Source organism: Hesperophylax consimilis, chromosome 8, assembly GCF_061612785.1.
Source record: "Hesperophylax consimilis isolate HC1 chromosome 8, BYU_Hcon_1.0, whole genome shotgun sequence".
Classification (NCBI taxonomy): domain Eukaryota; kingdom Metazoa; phylum Arthropoda; class Insecta; order Trichoptera; family Limnephilidae; genus Hesperophylax; species Hesperophylax consimilis.
The window spans coordinates 28934944-28957095 of record NC_142843.1 but is presented as its reverse complement, the minus strand read 5'-3'; the positions used below and the strand labels follow the sequence as shown (position 1 = coordinate 28957095).

The 22152-nt window shown below is 33.4% G+C and overlaps 1 protein-coding gene across 3 annotated transcripts in view; it reads left to right on the top strand.

The window, feature by feature from the left end:
• Positions 1-22152, top strand: part of Epac (Exchange protein directly activated by cAMP) — a 524699-nt gene that overhangs the window by 368316 nt on the left and 134231 nt on the right. For all 3 annotated transcript variants that reach the window (XM_089634072.1, XM_089634074.1, XM_089634073.1), the window contains one exon: positions 20460-20612. In XM_089634072.1, the coding sequence (XP_089490198.1) occupies positions 20460-20612 (153 nt within the window). The remainder of the gene's footprint in view (positions 1-20459; positions 20613-22152) is intronic.

The window sequence follows — 22152 nt, the reverse complement described above, 5'->3', positions numbered from 1 at the left end:
CAATAGTCCAATCCTGTTTATTTATTGTTAGTTCAATCTGCAATAAAATAAAATAAAACATTTTTTAGACCGAAGATATGGCGCAAATGGGTCGAAAAATGAAAATATATGTACTGTAGAAAATAACCTTATTATTACGAGAAGATTTTGTAGCTCCTAGAATAATGCCTGGCACACCCTCGAAAGATCTAGAACATGGATACATGCATTGGAAGTTACTAGGCGCGTGGCGAAAGTACATCGACCGCCCGAGATCTTCGAGAGCAGTGTAGTACCTATCTAGAATAATAGCAAAGCTGTCAGCCTACCTACTTACAGCCTGAGAGGTTCTAGACTTTTTTAGGAGCGTTTGAAAAAATACCACATCGCGGTTCCTAGCGGTCAGGCTTTAGCACTCAGCCGGTCAATACCGGGGAAGCGCCCGCCGCTAAATGAACGGGGCGGTAGTTCCGCCGACCTCGTGCCACGTATCATACACCGCGCCCCTCGCTCCCGCATCAAACTGCAGGTACTCACCAGTCTACCCGGTTCAGCTCGCGGTTCGAGCCCCATCACTGGAGCATCTCGAAGACTCAATGTCTTTACCAGTGATTAATACTACCATGACGACATCGTCGTTCGTCGTCAGCAAGTCTGGTCTCCACCGACGCGGTGTCGAGACACCGATTTCATCGCCGTGATCATGGACCACGGATTCACATCCCACCGTGCAATACATGTATCCCGTCGTAATGTACATCAACTACTATGACGACATCATCGTTCGTCGGCAGCAACAACTGTGACTACTCTGTCTACTCTATTTGGACTTTGTAATTCGACTACTTACATAGAGCCGTCGCGCGCCGCTAGGATACCACATACATATTCCATTCGACTCCTTAACACATTCCCAAACAATAAAACATTATTTTTATTTTTTTCCCTTAAAACAACGTCGATTGCGAAATCAAATGAATAATTTATTTTATGAATCAAAACCTATCGACTATCAAAATAATTGATTATTTGGAAATGGACAACTCATTTATGGCCATCACTAATGTATTGCATTGGAATTTTCCCGAAATGTTTATTTCAAATATTCAACATCAACAGTCTGGCTATGTGATTTGGTTGGACTGTTATGACTGGCTGTCTTGTCAATATTGACTACTGTTTGACGTTCAGCCTTTGAGAGTGACAGTTAGTAGTGGGTACCTACCACATACATGAGTATTGAACATGTATCTATCTCGTCAATGAATGCACTATCGGAAGGTACCTGTATCTTTTCAACTGAAATTATATTTCATTTCGTATTTTATTTTTGTACCGTTCAATACTGACATTTTTTACTGTAGATAATACAAAAAGTCTTCAATGACTAAATATTACAATTTGAGGTTGCCGGCATTGAATTTGATTTTTTACTCATTAAGTTATTCCACTATAAAAATATTCATTCTTAAACTTGAAGCAAAGTCAATAGATTTGGCACATCAAATAGATTGCATTTAGTTAGGGTAGAATAATAAATAAAGATAACAGCCACAAAATTTGCTTTAAGAAAAATAAGATAACGTTGATAGCTCTAAATCGAAGCATGATAGTTAAAAATTACATAAGTTAATATGGTCGAATTAGCTCAGTGGTGAGAGCTGTTCCAGGCAAGAAAGAGGTCATGGGTTCAATTGTAAGATACTCGCACTGGTTCATGGCTTTTCACGTTTTAAATTGTTTTAACTATCTCTATTGGTTAGATGTGAAAATGATATTTTTCCCAATCTTCATTGCCCCATGTCCTTAGCCTCCTAACTTCCTTCAACCTCATAAAATTTCTCCAGTTTGGAATGCCATAATCCCAGTAAAATTGGGCTGGTGTGACTTTTGTTCGATGTCACATTAAAAAGAGTTTACTCGAGTTAAAGTCGAAGAAAATAGACATAAACAAAATTAGATACAAAAGAATAATGGTAGTGATAATTTAATGATACCAATTTAGTTGTTGCATAATATCACAATTCTAGTAATATAATATGTTATACAATGTTGTGAGATGTTTTGCAAATATAAATTTCATATGCAAAATATCACAAATATTAGCATAATATTTATGTATCACATCTTACATATTGTAGATAATAATGAACTTCCACGATTCCAACAAAAACTTTGTCGCCAAGGGACATAAAAATAATGACACTGTTGACATTCCACACGGGAATATCTAGGAAATTCCAGGAAAACAAAAATTCTCCCAAAAATAAGGGAAAATTGTCCGAGATTATTGCATTTGCGAGACAAGAACAAGGCGAAGTTAATGGGATACTTTTTCTCACTCCTTTTTATCTTGTTACCTTCTCCAGGTAAGAAATTCTATTAAGGGACTTCTTCCGTCATGCCATTCATTATCCTTTGTATCATGTTATCCATAATGTGTTGCTTTGTAGGAATGTTTCAAAAATTCTAAGCATACACTGAACATATGTTAATTCATGCAATTCGTACCTATACCTTGTTACAGATAAGACTAAAAATAAGATAGGCACCAAAATATTCTAGTAGTTTGTGTTGGTCTGGATAAGGTGTAATGTAGTAGTGATGACCTGCTCCCTTAGTGGTTCACTATACACGGTTGTATCATGTATGAGATGTTATCCCATACGTTACTGTAGCAAATATGATACATATACCGTTGGTTAAATTATTATCAAATATAATGCTTTGATGCTTCTACGATACGTCGAGCTCATACGGGGCAAACTAGAAACAATCATTATTTTATCAAAAACTGTTTGTCGAATGTGGTTGAAACAAAATTAATAAATTAAATGAAAGCCACCTTTAAAATAAAAATAAAATTTTACAAGTTTCACAACCATAAAATTTAATTGTGAATGGGATTAGTCTATTACTTTGGTATTCGATATATAACAAGTGTACTGGACCGCCAGTTGATCTGGTCTGCCAGTGCGGTGTGGAAGAGGAAACCCTCGACCACGTTTTCTTTAACTGTAAAAACTATTCATCTTTCAAGAACATATACCGCCGGCTTATTAAAATCACACACCAGTCCCCCTTTAACATTTCATACCTTTTATCTCTTAACAATTCTCGTGTTCATACAGCCTTATGTAAGTTTATTAACCTGAATGAATTCAACATTTAATTTGTTTTAGTGATCTAAATGAGTCCAATATTTAATTTGTTTTATTATTCTCCCAATAAATTAACCGAATTTTTTATCCACTTTAACTGTTACCGGCACAAAGCACTCTTTTCAGGGTGAAATGCCTAAAACCAAAAAAAAAACTACGCCAGTGACATTGATTGTAAATTCTGGCTTACTCTTTAGGGTGCCTTGGGTAAGGATTTTCAATGAAATACAACTTCGCGGATGTCGTAGGACAACTGACTGATTGGGCCAGTTATTTGTATATTTAATAGTCTAAAATTAAACAGTTTTTACACATGTTAATGTGCAGCAATTATTTTTATCTCTAAACAGGATGCATGAGAGCATTAAGGAACCGAAATTACCACATTAAATCCCATTTGACACATGATACGTGTCTAGTGATAAACCCCAAAAAGGATTCAAATGTGTGATAACAGATAAATATTGATTTCCTTAAATATTTCACTTATTATTTAGGTATATCCATCTAATGTCCAGTCCAACAAGGACTGTTCATTTAAATTTATTTTTCAACAGCATCCAGTGGAGTTTTTACGACTTTTCGTTAGCGATTAACTTCAAAGTTTTTAAGGATAGTTCTCGCTGTTTAAGTATTTAGTTCACGGTGTCCATTTACTTGGAACCTTATAACGAGCCTCGAAGTAAAACTTTCCGTCTAACGTTCTTGCAGCGCGGTGAAGCTTTGCTTATTTCTTGGCAAGAATAATAATGGAGCAACACTCCAGGCTACTTCCTTCCTCCTGCCTAGGCACATCCATACTTAGAATGTTCCCTTTACTCTAATCATCCCCCTGTACTGAATATACTAGTATTACTGGAACCCACAGAAGAGAAAAAGTTATTTTATCTGTCACCTTGTGAAAATTATCAAACGCTTTAAGCCCCGCATTCCAAATTTGTACTGATTTTTCTGCACATTTCTCTCGAACAGTTTAAGTTTTTAAATTCCTAAAAAAATTTAGGTTTTTTATGATAATATATTTGTAGAGCCGAAAATGTAATTGTATGAAATTCCCTCTATAAAAAATTATGTTCTGTTATTTAACATGTTTTGGGTATGAAAAATTCTCAGGGTATCTTTAAATGTAATTTTTCAAATGAGTCGTGTTTAGTAAATCTTTTTTTATCGATATATCTCTATTTCAAACCATCTGCTTCTTCTTTTGAACGCCTACTACGGAGCCTTAATGGTGGAGAAAGTAAAAAAGAAGTTACTATTTTTTGGAGACTTAAAGTACTATCCTTCATATACTATCCGGCATATCCCTCAGGTCTTCTTTTCTGGGTATTAATATCCTTGCCAACAGAAGGAAATCATCTTTACTGATAATGGCCTATAAACTTATAAACGGTCACATCAGCAATCCAGAAATTTAAGATAAAAATGTCTTTTATTGAATTTTGCAAATGTAAATAACTTTATTCAGCCGTACCACAGTACTCCCTAGAGTAGAGGTCTAAGAAAAAAAACTGTTGTATACTTATCTACATCATATTTTGTATGTTCACTTGTTTAGTTATATAGTAACTAAACAAAAAATAAAAATTAGTAATGATCTTGGTCTTAAATGAAAAATTGCTGATAATTGACTGCAGAGGCGGCTCTAGGGATTCAGTCGTGGTAGGTCATTTGAAAAAAATGTGTGACTAATCTTTATTTGATATTGTGAAAAATGCCCATATATTATTAACTATATCAATTTGTTATAGAGTTTTAGAGTCGCGGACTCAAAATAAATATTATGTTAATATAATAAATTGGAAATAAATACACAATCCATGTACTTACGGCAAATTATTTTTAAGATATTAAGTTTTAATGTAGTTGTCCACAACATTAAAATAAATAAAATCAGTGTTTGATTCTATTTGACGATGATTTTTGACGTTTTTTGTTTTGTTTCATTCTAAATCGATAACAACATAAATAATTATTCTAATCCTTTCCCGAACTATGCAATTGAAAAACAACCATTGTTCCACACACTACAAGCGTGTAAAATGAAAAAACAATATTTGTTTATGTCACCATCTCTGTAAAACATATAATATTCACCGTGTTGTCTCCCCCACGGTCATGACCTAAGCGTCCCTAAACTTTCTTCGGAAGCTAATTTTTACTTCGACGAAAAATATAGTGCCATCTCGTTTATTCTATGGCGCGCGTAGGGACAGAAGATGCCAAATTGGACATTCTTTAAATTGACCCAGCGAATCGTGTGGACTTGTGAATGAAAGCTTCTATTAGAGACAACAGATGTCACTGCTAGTCACTCGCCGCCGCCGCTGTTTCGCGTTACATTTTAAATGTTTTGATGCACATAATTGATTATTATATTTATTATTGTTGTCTTATAATTTTGGGGGGTCAAACACCAATTGACCTAAGGGAAGAACCGCCACTGATTGACTGCGAATATAGTTCTGTGAGTGTACATTTAAAATAAAATCGATAATCTTCATTGGCCTGTGAAGGGCCTAAGAGTCAAAAGGTTTCATGTAAATTGACCACAACAATGTTCTTTCAAATCACCTTTCCTGGGATTAACTGTTCAGTTCAGTTTCAACTTGGGAGGCGGGTATGGTTACCGCCGCTCCGGGAACCATTTATTGGAAAACCAACACCCCTGCAAATAGTTCGCTATGTTTGATGACTTAGCAGGGGTGCTCGGGTTCATGGGGTAAGGTTTGTCCAGGTCCTGTTCTTGCAAATCCGTTTGTTTGGGAGAGAATGGATGAGGGAGACCTTTTGACCTTTCTATCCGGATTCTCTCGACCCATCGCCTTGAACCGCAGTGGGAGGGATGGATTCATACGTCCGTCACTCCTGGACATATTGTCTTCCAGATTCCTACTCACCCCACATTATTTTTACCTTCCCAGATTTTCCTCTCATTTTCCATAAAAAAGACCCTCCACGCAGCATCTCCGAAGTTGACATAGACCCTAAGGAAAACAAAATTACCTCAAGACCTCTCCAGTGTTGAATTAATATATAAAAAAAATTACGTTTTCAAAACAAATTCGATAGTAAATGGATCGGGGCAAGTAAGTTTATAATAAATAATGTAACGTTTATATAAATACTTCCCCTATGTTTCAAAAATCTAAATTGAAAGCTATATTATGCTTTTCGAAAACATTAATTAAAGACTTAAAATTCGAATCGTTTTTCTAAATTCACCCAAAAAAATATTTTCCAAATTGGAATTCTGTCCCAGACCTGTATTTATCTAGAAACATGTTCCAATAATATATTGTTTTAACCACACATATCCTGAGAATTTTTCTCCATTTCGAATTTTGAAAAATCTATGTTCTGGTATAATATTAATTCCATGTTAACATTTCAATGTAATACCAAGTTTAGGGCGATATTATATTAATTCCTTGTTAACATTTCAATGTAATACCTAGTTTAGGTCGGTATAATTTTAATTCCATGTTACTATTTCAATGTAATACCAAGTTTAGGTCAGTATTATATTAATTCCATGTTAACATTTCAATGCAATACCAAGTTTAGGTCATATAATAGTAAATCCATGTTAAAATTTCAATGTAATACCTAGTTTATGTTGGCATCATATTATTTCCATGTTAACATTTTCATCCAAGAAATTTTCAAATTAATTTTCATTTTAGGAAAAATTTCTCATTTTATCAATTAAAAATTCTCATGATTTTATTAAGGATGGGTTGTTTCAAAGAATTTTAACAATTCATAAAATTTCAAAGTTCATTTTCTGGTTCTCTGAAAGTACTATTCAAGTTCTGTTATTATATCATTATAGGCTAGGTGCTTGACAAAACAGAACTTGAACAATGAAAAATGACAACGACCGTTGAAACTTTATGAATTGTTCAAATTCTCCGGAACAACTCATCCTAAGTATTTCGATTCAAAGGTGATTGAAAATTATTATTTTTTCTCCTAAGAATTGAACTCGCACAAAAAGAGATAATAATATGTTTTAAGCTAAATAATGAAATATGTTTCAATTTACATTTTTTAAGTAACAATATATACAGGATGTTAAGGGACACACTTGACTTACTGTGATTCGTGACATTATTCCTGAAATTATGTTTTTTTTTTAATAAATATTTTTTAATTCTTCCACATTTCGACACTGTTCACTCCGCCGAGGAACTGTCCAACCCCTCACATCGACCCTAGCTGTCCAATTCCTATCGATCTCATATGTTTTTGTACACAAAAAATTTAAAAAAAAAATCAAAATAGTCACCGGAGACCAAAATTTCATATGCATTTTTTACTCTAAATAATCAAGTATCATTGGCTAAAATAAGTCAAATACGTTCCTTAACACCCTTTATATGTGAAGAAAATGGATTGTATTGATGTTAAATAAATTTTAATTAAAATAAGCGTACTTAAATGAAAAATAAATAAATAAAACAATAGTGAAATAAACTAATACTTTGATGTAAAATAATAAAGACATTAAACCGACGTTTGACACTCGCATGTTTAAAAAATTCGCAAGTTTCAAATTTATATATATAATATGTACTTTCACATCTCGATAAGGAGATAAAAAGCCTGTTTGTGAATTCAGTACCTATAAGGTACGTACTGGAAAACAAAAATACAACATACACACGGGATGTTTAGACATAGCAATTAAGGTACAAATATTGTGACCATTTCACGTATTCATAATGAATTTAATAAGCCAATGAACAATCAACATTTTTAATCGATCAATCTCAATTTGGAATGATGATTTCGTGGATTTACTATATTAACATTAAAATCAGAATAAGTATTATCATAAAATTTGTAATAAGATAATAATAAATTATAATTGAAAAAATGGTTTATGTAACATAAATGTATACATGTTTTACATTATCGTGAAACATGAAAATAAAGGACACATTTGTAAGGGACATCATTTCAAAATGAAAGAGATGAAATAATTGTTTACTTTCATGTTGTAAAACCAGCAATGACAATAAACACTATTCACCGGACTGTCGGAACCGACGTATATTTTACGTAACTAAATTAACTAACATTTTAGTGAAGATTTTACGTACATTTTGCTTTTGCAGCGAATAGTTTCCAAAATGTTACATAATCCAATTTTCAACTTTTAATAAGGGTAATTGAGTGTCCTTTCTGTTAATTATTACTGCAAAAACAATAGCAGTGGAAGAAGTGACACACATATTACTAGATGGGTGCTTTAATCTAAGTTTTAGGTACTTTCGAATGTTGAAATTAATATTCCAAATTCTTAAATATCTAAGTTGTCATTGTGAAATGTTTTTTTTGTATCTTTTTATAAGCTTAAAAAAAAAATTTTGATGCATAATTTTTTAAAATTTTACTTGCAAATAATTCTCCGTTTTGTTTTATAGTATTAAAATTAGAATATAATATGACTTTATAGAAAAGAACGTTATTATAACTTCTTTCAATTTATTATAGATTAAAAAACCTTTCGCCTTATTTATAATTTTCAAACCTTTAAAATTTATGTTGGAATTCCATTTTAATTTTGACTTTTTTATGGATTAAAACATCATTATAACTTTCCCGACATTTTTATAGAATATAATACCTTTATAACTTTTTCCCACTTTTTATAGAATGAAACACCTTTATAACTTTCTCTCACATTTTTTATTATTGACCGGACCGATTTCACTTTATGACAGTCTAGTAGCAAAAAAAGTGGAAAAAAGTTGTAGGTGTTTTAATCTACGAAAAAGTCTTAATTAAAATGGAATTCCAACATTAATTTTAAAGGTTTGAAAATTAAAAATAAGGAGAATATAGTTCTTGAAAACTAATCTAATTTGCCTTTAAAAATTAATGTTTTCAAATAGATATTAATAACAACATTTTGTTTCGTAAATAAGAAAGGATGTCGCGGAGAATTTTATCGCCATTTGCAAAATCTGAATGTTTACACTTCCAAATTGAAAAATCTCTTAGAATTTCGATTGCTGGTAAAGTTCTGTTATTGTTGTCAATATAATAAACATTATGAGAATATTCTAACAATTCAGATCAAAACGCTGCGTAGAAAGTTACCCTCAAAAATACATCAGACAAAAATCAATTTTAGAATTGTGACATGGAATGATTATGATGTAAATTGGTTTTAATAATTAATCGTGGAACTTCAGCGACCAGCCTTGTTAATTCTTTATCAATGCGAAGAGAATCCATGGAAACAATAGCTCTTAATAATGGTAACAATGGGGCAATAGTACCACTATCTCTGTTCAATTATTTCTAGCTTAGTGATTGAGGTATCTAAGGGTATTAATTAATTAATCCAGTAACGCAGTTAATGACGAAAAAAGAAAAGCTTTTTTTTCTACCTACCTTTTTTCATTTACTCCACACAGAAGGCCCTGAGGAAAAAAATCCTTCAAGGTCTATGTCGTCTTTGGTGATGCTGTGTGGATGTGAAGGTCTTTTTATGGAAAGGAAAGAGAGGAAATTCTGGGACCGAAAAGGTATGAGGGGTGGGTAGTAATCTAGGGTCAATGTGTCCAGGAGTGAAGGACGTATTAATTCATCCCTCCCACAGAGGTGCAAGTAAGGCGATGGGTCGAGAGAGTCCGGCTGAAGAGGTCGAAAGGTCTCTCTGAATAAGTCTCATGACTTTGGACCGCCACACAGGTAAGCTAACGCATACGCCGCCAAGACTTTTCTCCACTTGAGAGTTCAGTTTCAGTTTATCTGTGCTAAACACTATTCGTAGTTGCTCCGGTAATTTTTAACAAAATTCACGGAAATAACTCTTTTTTTCATTAATTTTTTACTTTAAATAGCAAATAATAGGTGGGGAATTATCATCGAGCGTTATCTCTGTAAGTTCTGCACCCAATACAGGGCTTTAGCCCATTTAAAATCTTAAATTTTCCCATCTTTAGATCCTATATTATTGTTTTTGTTTTAATGTTCTTGACTTCCCACTGACAGACGTAACAATACAAAAACTTTTTGGATCTGACCATAGAAAAGGCTTTTTCTGTGGTCTATTTCTGGTTCCTAACTCTTCGCATCATGTCATTTTCGATTTGAAAAAAGAAAGCTTTTTAATTGCGGTTATCTTCTGTCAGTATTATTGATGTATTTTGTTCAATTTGAAAAGTATCATTTGTAACGATTTTCAAACCAAATTGAATTCATATAAAAACGTTATGTAAAATGGATTTAAAAGTACTATTAAGGATATTATCCAACTTTTTACGAACTTCCAACAAGGTAATTAATTCGCAAAAGTATTATAAAAATGCTTTGAATGTTATATACTCCATTTTTTAACCTATATCAGTCATTCCCAAAGAAGTCTTTGTCGACCCCTAGAGGTCGATTTCGATCTGCACGGGATAAATGTCAATGAAAAAAAAATGGGGTGCGTGAGATGTAAATGGGGGTCCACAAGAGTGGATCCCGTTTAGGCCAATTTAAGGGCACGTCATTGGGAATGAACTTTTGGAATAAATTCGGTTTAGGGGAGTCACTCGAATAACCCAAATTGAACTTGATTTAGACTAATTTAGGGCTGGGAAATCCGAATCTGTAATTAGGTGAGGGTCGATACTATTAACTGAGTTATAGGGTCTTGAAATTTCGTACGCGATACATAGAAACCATGTTTTATTTATCAACTATGACTTAAGAAAATCAAATTAATAACTATTTAATACTTTGACATTTCAGAAGTGCCAACCAAAAAAAGAAAAGTGTTGCCATGTAATAATACGGTTATTTGAGTGACTCCCCTAAACCGAATTTATTCCCTAAATTCTGAAATGTGGACGAAATGGTCAAATTCTGGGGAAATCTCAAAAATTCTACTAAAAATCTCGAAACATTAAAATTTTCTGGTGACAATTTTAGCACATGGAAAAAAAATCGGAATGTAGTCTACGGGACAAAAAAGTTTGGGAATTTCTGATCTATATGAATAAAATTATTTTGTCGTTTATAATTTCTGTAAATATGCTTATTTTTTATAACAATTCGCGTGTTTTGAAATGAACACCTCTTAATAAGCTCGTTAATATTTTGATAATAAGCGCAAGCAAATAATTCCAACGTTCCGCCAATTCACCATACTCGTAAATATAGATTCATATTCATCTGACGCCCTCTACTATTGAAGTATGGAAAAAATACATTGCGTGTGAATGAATGACATTACAATATGTGTAGACGCGCTGTAGATATCTGGAAAGGTGGCTAGCAAAAAGTACATCAACTGTAGTGCTTTCGATTCCGTAGTTTTAGTACTAAACTGACACGTCGCGTAAGGTCATGTTCTACCTATAAGTAAATTGAATACGAAAACTTTGTCATTCATGAACAATGTTTGAATTAAAATTTACTGGAAACATAATTATGTTTCTTACTTGCCACATTTTGTATTAATTTTGTGAGACAATAACAAGTCAAGATCTATTCGATATTGTTGCGCGTAGATATGATTTATAAAAGTACAGTTGTTCATTGCCCATCTCATTTGTATTCATTATCTTAGAACCTAATACATTTAACTTTAACAGTATTCAAAATTGTTTCTAAAACCTTATGTAAATACCTCTGTACATATTATAATTTGCCTATTACTTTAAAGAGAGTATTTAATGTACGTATCAAAACAAATAATAAAATAAGTCGTCAGGATGAATGTTAATTATTTCATTTGAAATTTAATAAACTTTATTTAATAGCTTTCCGTGTGTACACTTGTCTACTCTATTTGGGTAGACGATCCACCCTAGATAAACATTTCCCTCCCTTGAACCTTGAACCCTCAACCCTTCTAAAGTCGTGGAGTTTCTCAGCTTTCAGCATTCCCCTTATTTCTCTATGTTGTTTATTCGAGTCCACATTTAGCCTGCACAGACGTAGTTGTATCTCAGAATTTAGAATAAGACCACTTTGCCATACAGCCTTTCGCTGATGGAATTGTTAATTCATTTTGAGAAAATTCGCTGACCTGACATACGCTACGAGTCAGTTGACGACTTTAATATGAAAATCTACCCTTACGGTTTACATGGGTAAGAAGATAAATGAACTATACTTATACTCACTCTTCGTTCAAAAGATCTTATCCGAACAAATATATGACGTAATTAATGTTCTAGAAACAATTATAAAATTTATTTCTTCATTTACATTAACTCCACTGTGGAAAATAATTTCCCTCTTGGCCTGTCAACTTTAGGTATACTATGTGGAGTGTCGTTTTAAATACGATGTTATGCGAAGGAAAATGTATGAGGGGTGGATAGGAATCTGGGGTCAGTGTTTCCAGGAGTGACAGACATATGAATCAATCCCTCCCATTGCGGTGCAAGGCGATTGGTCGTGAGAGACCGATTTTGAGGCGTGAGAGACAAATGCTTTGATTTAACGACATTCTTTTTAAAATGACACCGCAAAATAATTTCAACTACAATGCTAAGTGAAAGTGTGGCATCCTCATTTGACAAATTTTGTGTAGCTTTACATTTACGTACCTGAAAGTAAAAAGTATATACGATCCGAAGGGTGATTCACTAGGGTTCCCTGTAAAATCGCGAAGCTACTGTGTGTTCTTTTGCGTTTTCCGGTAACACTCAGATATTAGTTACTACCTACCGTTTTAACCAGACATAGCCTATCTTAATCCAGCAGTCAATAATTGAGTAATGTGCAAACGTACCTCGTAGAAGGTAACATAATAACCGATTTTTTAAAAAATATTAGCACCTTGTTATTTTATTTCACACAGTTTTATTCTTTTTTTTTTTATTTACCTTAAATGGGCCTCAGCACCCGGGTAAAGTGAGGCCCATTTTATAAAATAATTTGTTAAAATATTTTAAGTATTGTGTGTAATAAAAATTTAATGCGAAACGGTAAAGTACAAAAGCGAGCGTGATCCAAGTATGTATTATTGTAGCCTTTTTCAGTAAAGTTCACATTTTACGACAGCACTCGCGGCTTGTTTGCGGCAAGGATTTTTTTTTATAAATAATAAAATAATTTTATAAAATTGAATTATATTTTTTGATTCACGGTTTAGTTGTTTTGGTATAATGCAGAAAATTTAATTTGTATTTGCAACCCTGCCTTAAGTAACTATCGACTGTAATTATGTCATGTATGGCATGTATCTTTTCCTGAAATGCGATACATTAAAATAACACTCACCTTGATTGTGGCATACCTTATACCTACTGCATAGTGTAGATAGTAGATGTTTTATAGGAATACATCTTATGAATATACCTCAATCATCTCTGTGTATTTACGATCCAACTTTGAGTTATAAACTAAGTACAACTACCTATCTAAAATAATAATATTTCAACATCTAATGGAAAATTTTATCGTTCTCCTTGATCCTAAATCGTCTTCTCGCATTAATTTGTGCACGAGAGTCTCTAGCAAAATATGTTATTTTAGGAAATATGTTTTTATAGCAAGGTTCGAGAAAAGCAAATATAAACCTAATTTATTTCCTTATTTATTCCAATCACTAAAATAGAAAATCGATCAAAGTGTGTTCTAGCTGGTGTTAGCTCATTTTTTCTTTACTCCTTCTGAATTTTATAAAAAATTTTGAAAAGCCTTTAATTTCTCTTGTAATAATTTAAGGTTGTTAAATAAATGGCATTTTATATCTAATATTTAAATTTTTAAATCTGACATTAAAAAAATTATCTACGTACTCAAATTTGGATTTTAATACATTGAGTTATGTTCCTCGAAAAATGACGTTAATTTCCTTTAAATAATTTTTTTGCACCCTTTATTTTTAAAGGGAGTTCGTTTAAAATTACAAAACCCTTATAATAAATATTATATTGTGTTTCCGATAAATTTGTTTTCGCAAACCTAAGTCATCGAAACTTCTCGTAGTGAAGCCAAGAACAGAACTACTAATACTAATAACAACTTTTAACAAAATTTATTGTTATTATTGGCGGAACATTTTATTCTTTGATTTATAAATAAATACTAGGGTATTGTTGTCTAAACGTTGCCACATATTTTATATTTAGTTGGCTTTGCATTGTTCTTATCTTCATGTACCTATTAGAACATAATACATACATTTACCGCATTCTTCTATTCTTAATTTTTTCTAATATTTTAACATATCTTTCTCTGTAGGTAACCTGCTTGCATAGCGCGGGTGTAAACCGTGCATTCTAATGTTTAAGTTTAGACTTATCTTTTCTTACTCAAACAAATTACATTGGTGCAGTAATTCGGGTGGAATGCTACAATAGCGGTGTTGAAGACCAACTTCCTAGTAAGATCTAAATTTCCCCTCATTCCTTCTATTTAAAAAGTTAACCTTGAATATTATAATTTCCGCGTATTTAATTTCTTTTACTTCTCCAATATTTAGACTGTTTATGTTTAGAGTCATATTATATTTGTTTAGTTTTGTTTTTACCTTACACCGTGATACTTTTAGTTTCATTTAATTTTAGTAATTTGTCTTTCTAGGATCTAGAAAACCAGAAGTCTTCTAATTTGGCATCAGTTTTCTTTCAAATCACAGTTCTTGTTATTTCTAGTGTTTTCAATATTACCAAATACCCCATTTATATATAAGGTATTTGATATTACTTACTTGCTTTACAAATTATCTTTTTTCACACTGAACGTTCTGGCGTCTTGTCTTGTTTAACAGTGAAGTGAATTATAATAATAAACATTTATTTGACAATAGATTGGTACATATTCATACGTCTTATTTTTTTGACTATTTTGTTTCTATTGAATAGGGGGTCACTTCTCAGCTATACATTGTGAAAATACTAAGGACGGGTTGTTTCATAGAATTTGAACAATTCATCAAATTTCAAAGATGAAATTATATATCATTATTAACCAGTTGATTCACAAAACTGAAATAGCAACAGAACTTGGATAGAGCCTTCACATAACTTGAAAATCATATTTTAAATTTGATGAATTGTTCAAATTCTGCGAAACAACCCGTCCTTAAAGATCCATTATTCATGATGTAACTAACAATAACAATAGCTCTCATGTGGGAATACTTGACGACAATAAAATCTTTGCAAATTACACGACACGAAAGCTCGGCTTCAGATAACAGATTTTTTTCTAGTTTTGTTACTAGGCTTTGGATTTAGACCCCATTTTATAGACCCCAATATATTAATTATATCCTTTTAGAGTTATCTTTAAAAAAATACAAAATAAACACAGTTTTCCTTTTTTTAATTCATTTAAAAAAAATACGGTGGATAATTTTTTTTGTATTATTTCACTGCCATGCTAGGCATGACCCAGTGTGTGGCAGGATTGAGATTTTAGATTTTTTAAATGTGAATACGGCACAAGAGTCCCAACGGCTTCCAACAGCCAGTGAGACTATGGCATTACGGCATTCCCAACTGTGGTTGGGAGGCTAAAGGGTGGTGCGGAGGGGAAAAAATTAAGCCATTTCAAGCAACTTTTTAATTCGAATGGTGGTGATACTAAGAGTATTTTCCACTCTGGCACGTTTCGCAAGCATACTATATATTATTTTAAATGAATAAATTGTAAAATAACGCAAATTAATCATATAAAATTTACTTGCGCACACCGGGATTTGAACCCTTACAATCAACCATTTTTGAATGATAAACGGTTGTTTATTAGTTTTTTAAAAACAAAACCTTTTTTAGTAAGGCCATATATGCATAAGGACATAGTTAAGCGCCCTTGAGGTGATTTTCTCAAGAAAGCGCGCTATAAAAACAATCCAATTATTATTATTATGTACCTATTTAAAATACCACAAATAAATAAGGTTGAGCCGTTGTCCCGGTAAGACAGAGATCCTGGGTTCGATTCCCAGTTGAAACCGTTACCTTATTTTCTGTGTCTTGTTCTGTTTCATGATTCAATTCGTAATTTGTGGCATGGTAAGGTGAGACGAGTGAAAGATGAATGTAGAAATTTCAGCCTTTGATTGAGTCAGTGAAGTTGATGTTGCTATGACTCCGAACTGATGCTTGATGCTGAAATGGACGTGATCCGTGTCGAATTCCCCAGGCCGAACATCGACCCTGCATCGGTGGATGTAGTCGACGGCGAATCCTCCAGGCCGGTGGTCAATACCATGTGAAGCGGAGATAGACGGTGGTGGAGTGATCGTGGCGATGAATTCGGTGTCTCTACACCGCGTTGGTGGAAACCGGACTTGTGGGTGGTGTTCAGCACACTTCACCTGTGCTGAACACCACCATTGGTCTTCTGGATACTCTCGTGTGAAAAAAGAAAGCCGAAGGTATGATGGACCTGGTCGGTCGGTGTTGGTGAGCAGGATGGGCTGGCCCCGTGTATGGTCGGTGCGGTGCGGTGCGGTTCGGTGCGGTGCGGTGCGGTGCGGTGCGGTGCTGTGCGGTGCTGAACTGGGGGCGGTCGCCACCCGTAGTTTGTACGGTGGTTTGGCTAGCGACTGACTCAGTAGCGATGCGGGCGCGCTTACATACAGTCCCCTGCTAACCAAAGCCGAGAGATTTTTTGGCTGCCTGTGTACGTCTGGTACATTTTCGTAGGTACAAGGTGTAATCCGCGCTGCTGTCGAAAAGTCTCGAGCGTTCGATGTACTACGAATTATGCTAGTAGCTGCTTGCCGCTACAGTATTATCTTCTTCTTCAATGATAAAATAAATAAGAATTTAACAAACTGCTTACCACAAATCTGGAGTCGTTCTCAATTCCATTTTCTTTTTCAATAAAACACTTGTTTTGTTTATGTCAGCTAAAAATTCTGAAAAGAACTTTTTAAGGAAATTTATGAAAGCTCTAGACGTTCCAGCTTAAGAATCCCAAATAAATAATAATACATTCGCAAACCACCGATTTGTGTTTTTCTCAAGAATACAGTATTTTTCGTAAATGGTTCAATATTTGGAGGATTTTTTAAATGGTTATCAAATAAAAGATTAGCGGGTTTCCAAAAGCAGTTTTCGGGCTAGATTAAATTTTAACAGATTCATTTATTTCAAACCATTTAACTTATTTCCATTGCTAACCGATAGCTGAAGAATACTTCCTTCGTCAAACAAAATCAGAAAAAAACTATTTTCTATGAGATTTTTCACCTTGACTATAAGAGTCAGAATCGAAACGTTGCTTGAGATGGCTTTAACCGTGTTTTGTAACCAGTTCTGAATCCCAAATTCCTCTTCCCCAACTACCTCTCCTCCCAACGGCCTTTAGCTTCATGACGTGTCATAATCTAACTGGATTCGAACGCTGTTAAGCCGTTGGCACTCTTGCACGATTTTAACATTTTATAAATTCCTCGGTGGTGCCATGATGACGTAATTATTAAGTATTGATTTAATTTAATTTTGCCAGCCACCGAAACTGCTTTCTATAAAAGTGAAACTTTAATAATTATAGCCATCTTATCAGATCAGTAGAACATAAAGTAATATCATTAGCTTATTAAGAAGTTAATCTCCCTTATAAAATATCATTAATTCTGTTATTAATTCGTTTCATGGATACTAACTTAATCTCATATTAAATAAGGTGATATTCTTTCATTTTATTATTAATCTCTGTCAAAGTGTCTAAGTTTATATTATGTATATAGCTAGTTAAATATTTAATGCTGTAATAATGAGTTGTTTCTAGCGATGAGTCGTTCATGAGCGAGCCGCACAATTGGGCTAGTTATTTTTCTCTTGGTAAACCGTACCACGTTTTAATTGAACTGTTTCTATTTTTATTAAAAATATCCAACTATTAATTGTTATTACATACTCAGAAACGTGAACGGCCTCTGACAGTCCAACATCTGGACTTGGACGTATGTACCCAAACCTACTAACTACCTAGCATCTTATTTTTTGTAGTACGAGCGGCGTACCGGTATCAAGATTCGTACGATCATTCAAACGCTGGAAGCTGAGAGCCATATCGGGGGAGCCCATATAGGGGGATGCGTATCAGGTGAATCGTATCAGGCGAGCACAGTATTCTCATTGCTCATACGCTGTGAGTTCACGGCTCCTGTTTAATTGAGCCGTCGTTCAATTAAATCGACTCTTTGAGCCGTACAAAAATATTGAGCTGGTAGCGTGGCTCCTGCTCTTAATAAAATGATATGAAAATATGAATAACCCATAAAGGGTTTCGTAAGTTTTACGACCCTTTATTTTATCACAGAGAAACCAATATGCCCCTTAATGACGTCAAACGTTATCTTCTGCGAAGTTTTCAAATTTATTTATATAATATACGTGACGCATTAAAATGTACCTTAACATATCATTCTCGTGTAATTTTTATAATTATAACGTTCGCATTCCAATACTTTAAGGATGTTATAATACTCGTAATCCATTTAGTCATTGAAACTTCGCTCTCGTTTTAAGCAAAATCCAGACAAATTGTCAATATAAATCGAACATTTTTCTTATTTTGTTTTGAACTCCCAAAAGCTCTTTTTTTTCTCTTCATAAGGCGCTTTGTGGATATGGATAGATATTTCGGAATCTTCGATTTTCAACCTGTTTAAGTGAATATTTAAACTAATCAATATTAAAAACAGACGAAGTTATTATTTTCTCCGCTTTTCAAACAAATCTTCTAGATATCCCTTTAATGTTTACTTACCTCTAATTTGTCAGCTTACCCACACTAAAGAATCAGCGATAAAAACAATACTTTCTAATAATATTTTTTTTTTGGTACATCGCGAATCTCTCTTTTTCGATTTCTCTCTTGATGAGATTGAATGATGAAAGGGAATGAGTAGGAATCTTTCTTGGGGCTCAGTGTCAAGCTTGGCTCCAGGTAACACTGTAGCTTTTGTGAAATGTTGGTCTCAAGTTCTAAGATTAGTAAATATTTTAAATTTTTGCATTGTTTTTCCTTTAAAATAATGAGATTTAAGCCGAAGTTATCTCACAGGCTCTTACAGCCACTTTACATTTATTTGACAGCTCGTAACACTACACTTACCTAAGAATATGTAGATCAATAAACTAAAATAAAAGTGATTAACGAACAGTTTAAAAATAGATATGATACTCCAAATGAAGAAGCTTACAAACAAAAATATTATTTTTTTATCTAAACATGAAAATAGGTTAAAAAAATTCAATCCCTGTCGAAAGTCGCTAGAAATCAATCAATTTTAGTAGGTCACAAAGGTTGGATTACTACAATAAACTATTTCTCGGAATAATAAATTACACTCCGTTTTTCAAACGAGATTGAAGCCATTATTTTAAAAGTCAGTAAACATTTTTTTGTATCTTCGCCTTGGGTCCAATAAAAGTGTAATTTTATCCTTAAACCCGCAGTGGGATTATTTTCTGTCAATTAAGTTAGAAACATTATCGCACAACGCATACTTCTATTATTTTTCCTACTATCATTATAATTATATGTATATTTATGTATTAGCTAGTTGCACATAACCTAAGTTTACATTTAAAAAAATGTAATTTATTGTATACAGCACATAGAGGTTGTGCAGTGCCTTCCATAAAATAATAGGTTTTTTTTAATAATAAACTAATGTTTATAAGACAAGGCTTTTTATGCATAGCACAAAGGGCAAGATATCATTATAAGCTATAATTAGTCACGTTATGGCATGAACTTTAAAGTCCAATGATTTTCATAATAAGCAAAAAGTTTAAATTAGAATGAAAAAAAACTTTTAGGTAATAAATTACCAACGAAAAGCTATTTCATGGCTACTGGAGAAAAGGTTAGAATCAGTTTTGATAAAAAAAATGTTATATGGACCCGGAAAACCTAATTACTTTGTGTAACATTGCTTTTTAAGGTATATTTGTATATTATCTAACTAGTTAAACCAACAACATCGCTTTTTAAGGTATATTTGTAAATTATCAAACTAGTTAAACCAACTCATAATATTAACCTTAAAATAACTCACGATAAAACAATGAGTTGGTAATTGCAGTATTGCCCTTCTTCTTTAGTCAACGTTTCGGAAGTCATTACACTGTCCATCATCAGGGCAGATGTGCACTTATGTGAAGTGTGTGTTGATGTACGCAGAATTCATACCGTGCGAGAGTCAACCCTCTTAGAGCCGGTATTTCATTATAGTGATTTGTTAAATTATTATAGTTTTTGGCGTTTAGTTTTGGTGTAGCCGTCAAGGATCGATATCATATAAAAATCAGGGGTAATAATTTTTCCAGTGAAAATTCAAAATTATATATATGTAACTCGTTTTAAAATATTTTTTATTGTTCACAGGGTAGCAGCTCCGGGGCTCCGCCCTTGACGCTTGGCGTGGGGGCCACGTTCGGGGAGCCGGCGGGGGGCCTGCCTCGCACTGCCACGGTGGTCACGAGGTCTGCCTGCGAGCTGCTCAGGGTTCAACACCACGACTTCAGACCTGTCTGGGAGGTAAATACTATATCACCTACACTATTTTTTTCTTGAATAACTTATTGAGTAAAACCTTTAAAATTGTAATATTTAATTATTGAAGGCGACATTAGCTATTCTTTCTGTTTCAGAATTGCTAATATTGTCTTCAATAATTAAATACTCTTAAATCTAAACATAAAAATGTTACACCCTGTAATATAATTCCAGTAGACGGCTTCCGTGGTCGAGGGTTAGGGCTCTTAACTAAGCTGGAGGTCGCGAGTTTAAATGCCGGCGTGCGCAAGTAAATTTTATTTTTGATCATTTTATGTTGTATGACAAATTATTCATTTAAAATAATATATAGTATATTTTCGACACGTTCCATAGTGGAAGATACTCTCAGTATCACCCTGGTGCAAAAATCAACATTCAAACTTAATACGATGCTTGAAAAGGCTTTGGTCGTGTATGGCGTGAACAGATCTGAATAGCTAGGAGCTATACCCACCTTCCTCTACCCATCTACTTCCCTTTCAAACTACCTTCAACCTCCCAACATACCCCGATTGAGGAGCAATGGCTCCAGACGGTTGGGAGCAGTTGGGACTCTTGTGCGGTTTCACATTAAAAAATATATATATTTTATTGGGAAAACCAACAGTTCACAATATTTTATAAGGTACCGTAAAATGTGTGTAGTAATTTAATCAGTTATGGGTTTTCACTGATGTTCCATAATTATTAGTGATATAAAAGAAAAAAAGTAACAAGACAGAGTTTGTATAGCCTATATATAGCCTTTGTATAGCCTATATAGTTGTGAGGGAGGGGAAAGGGATGGATCTAATCTGTGTAGAGTAATATCCTTTGTGTTAATATTTTTTCATTGATTTTAGGTTTGAAGTTGAATAAATGGAATTCACTGTATGAAATGTTAAAAAAATGTATGAAGCACGGTGAATAAATGTGTTTGTTTTGAGTTAGTGTTGTATTGGGGGTGTTTAATGTGTGGCATATTAATATCGGGTTCGCACGGGCGGGGGCATGAATTGAATTCTTTAGTAATTCAGGGCAATCTATCACAGAGGTGGCTATTTTTTGTAAAAATATTACTTCTGTGGAATTTCTACTGCTAATTCTCCATATTCTCTCTATGTGTAATTTTGTTCGTGTGTAATTCTTTGCATTTTTAATCCTGGCAGTGTAATATTTGTGGTAAAATTCACAACTGTTTCGCCGTGTAAACACGTATCTGGCAAAAATAATATTCTTTTTTTCTATCAAGCCTTATCTAAAAGTACCTCCTCTCCATTCAACATCTCATATCTTCTAAGTCAGACCGCAATTAAAATATTCCATGTATAATTAAGAAAATCGCATATTTAAATAATATTTGTGTATAAATTCGCCCACACTCTCTCCATAATTTGAAAGGTTGGCCTAGTTGAAAGTTGAAACCTAGAATCATTGAAAAAAAAATACTTTACCTTGATTAATAGCTATATTATATTGAGATTAGTAAAAAATAATGAAAAATGCTTTTAATTTTTCATGTAATTTCATTTATTTCCGT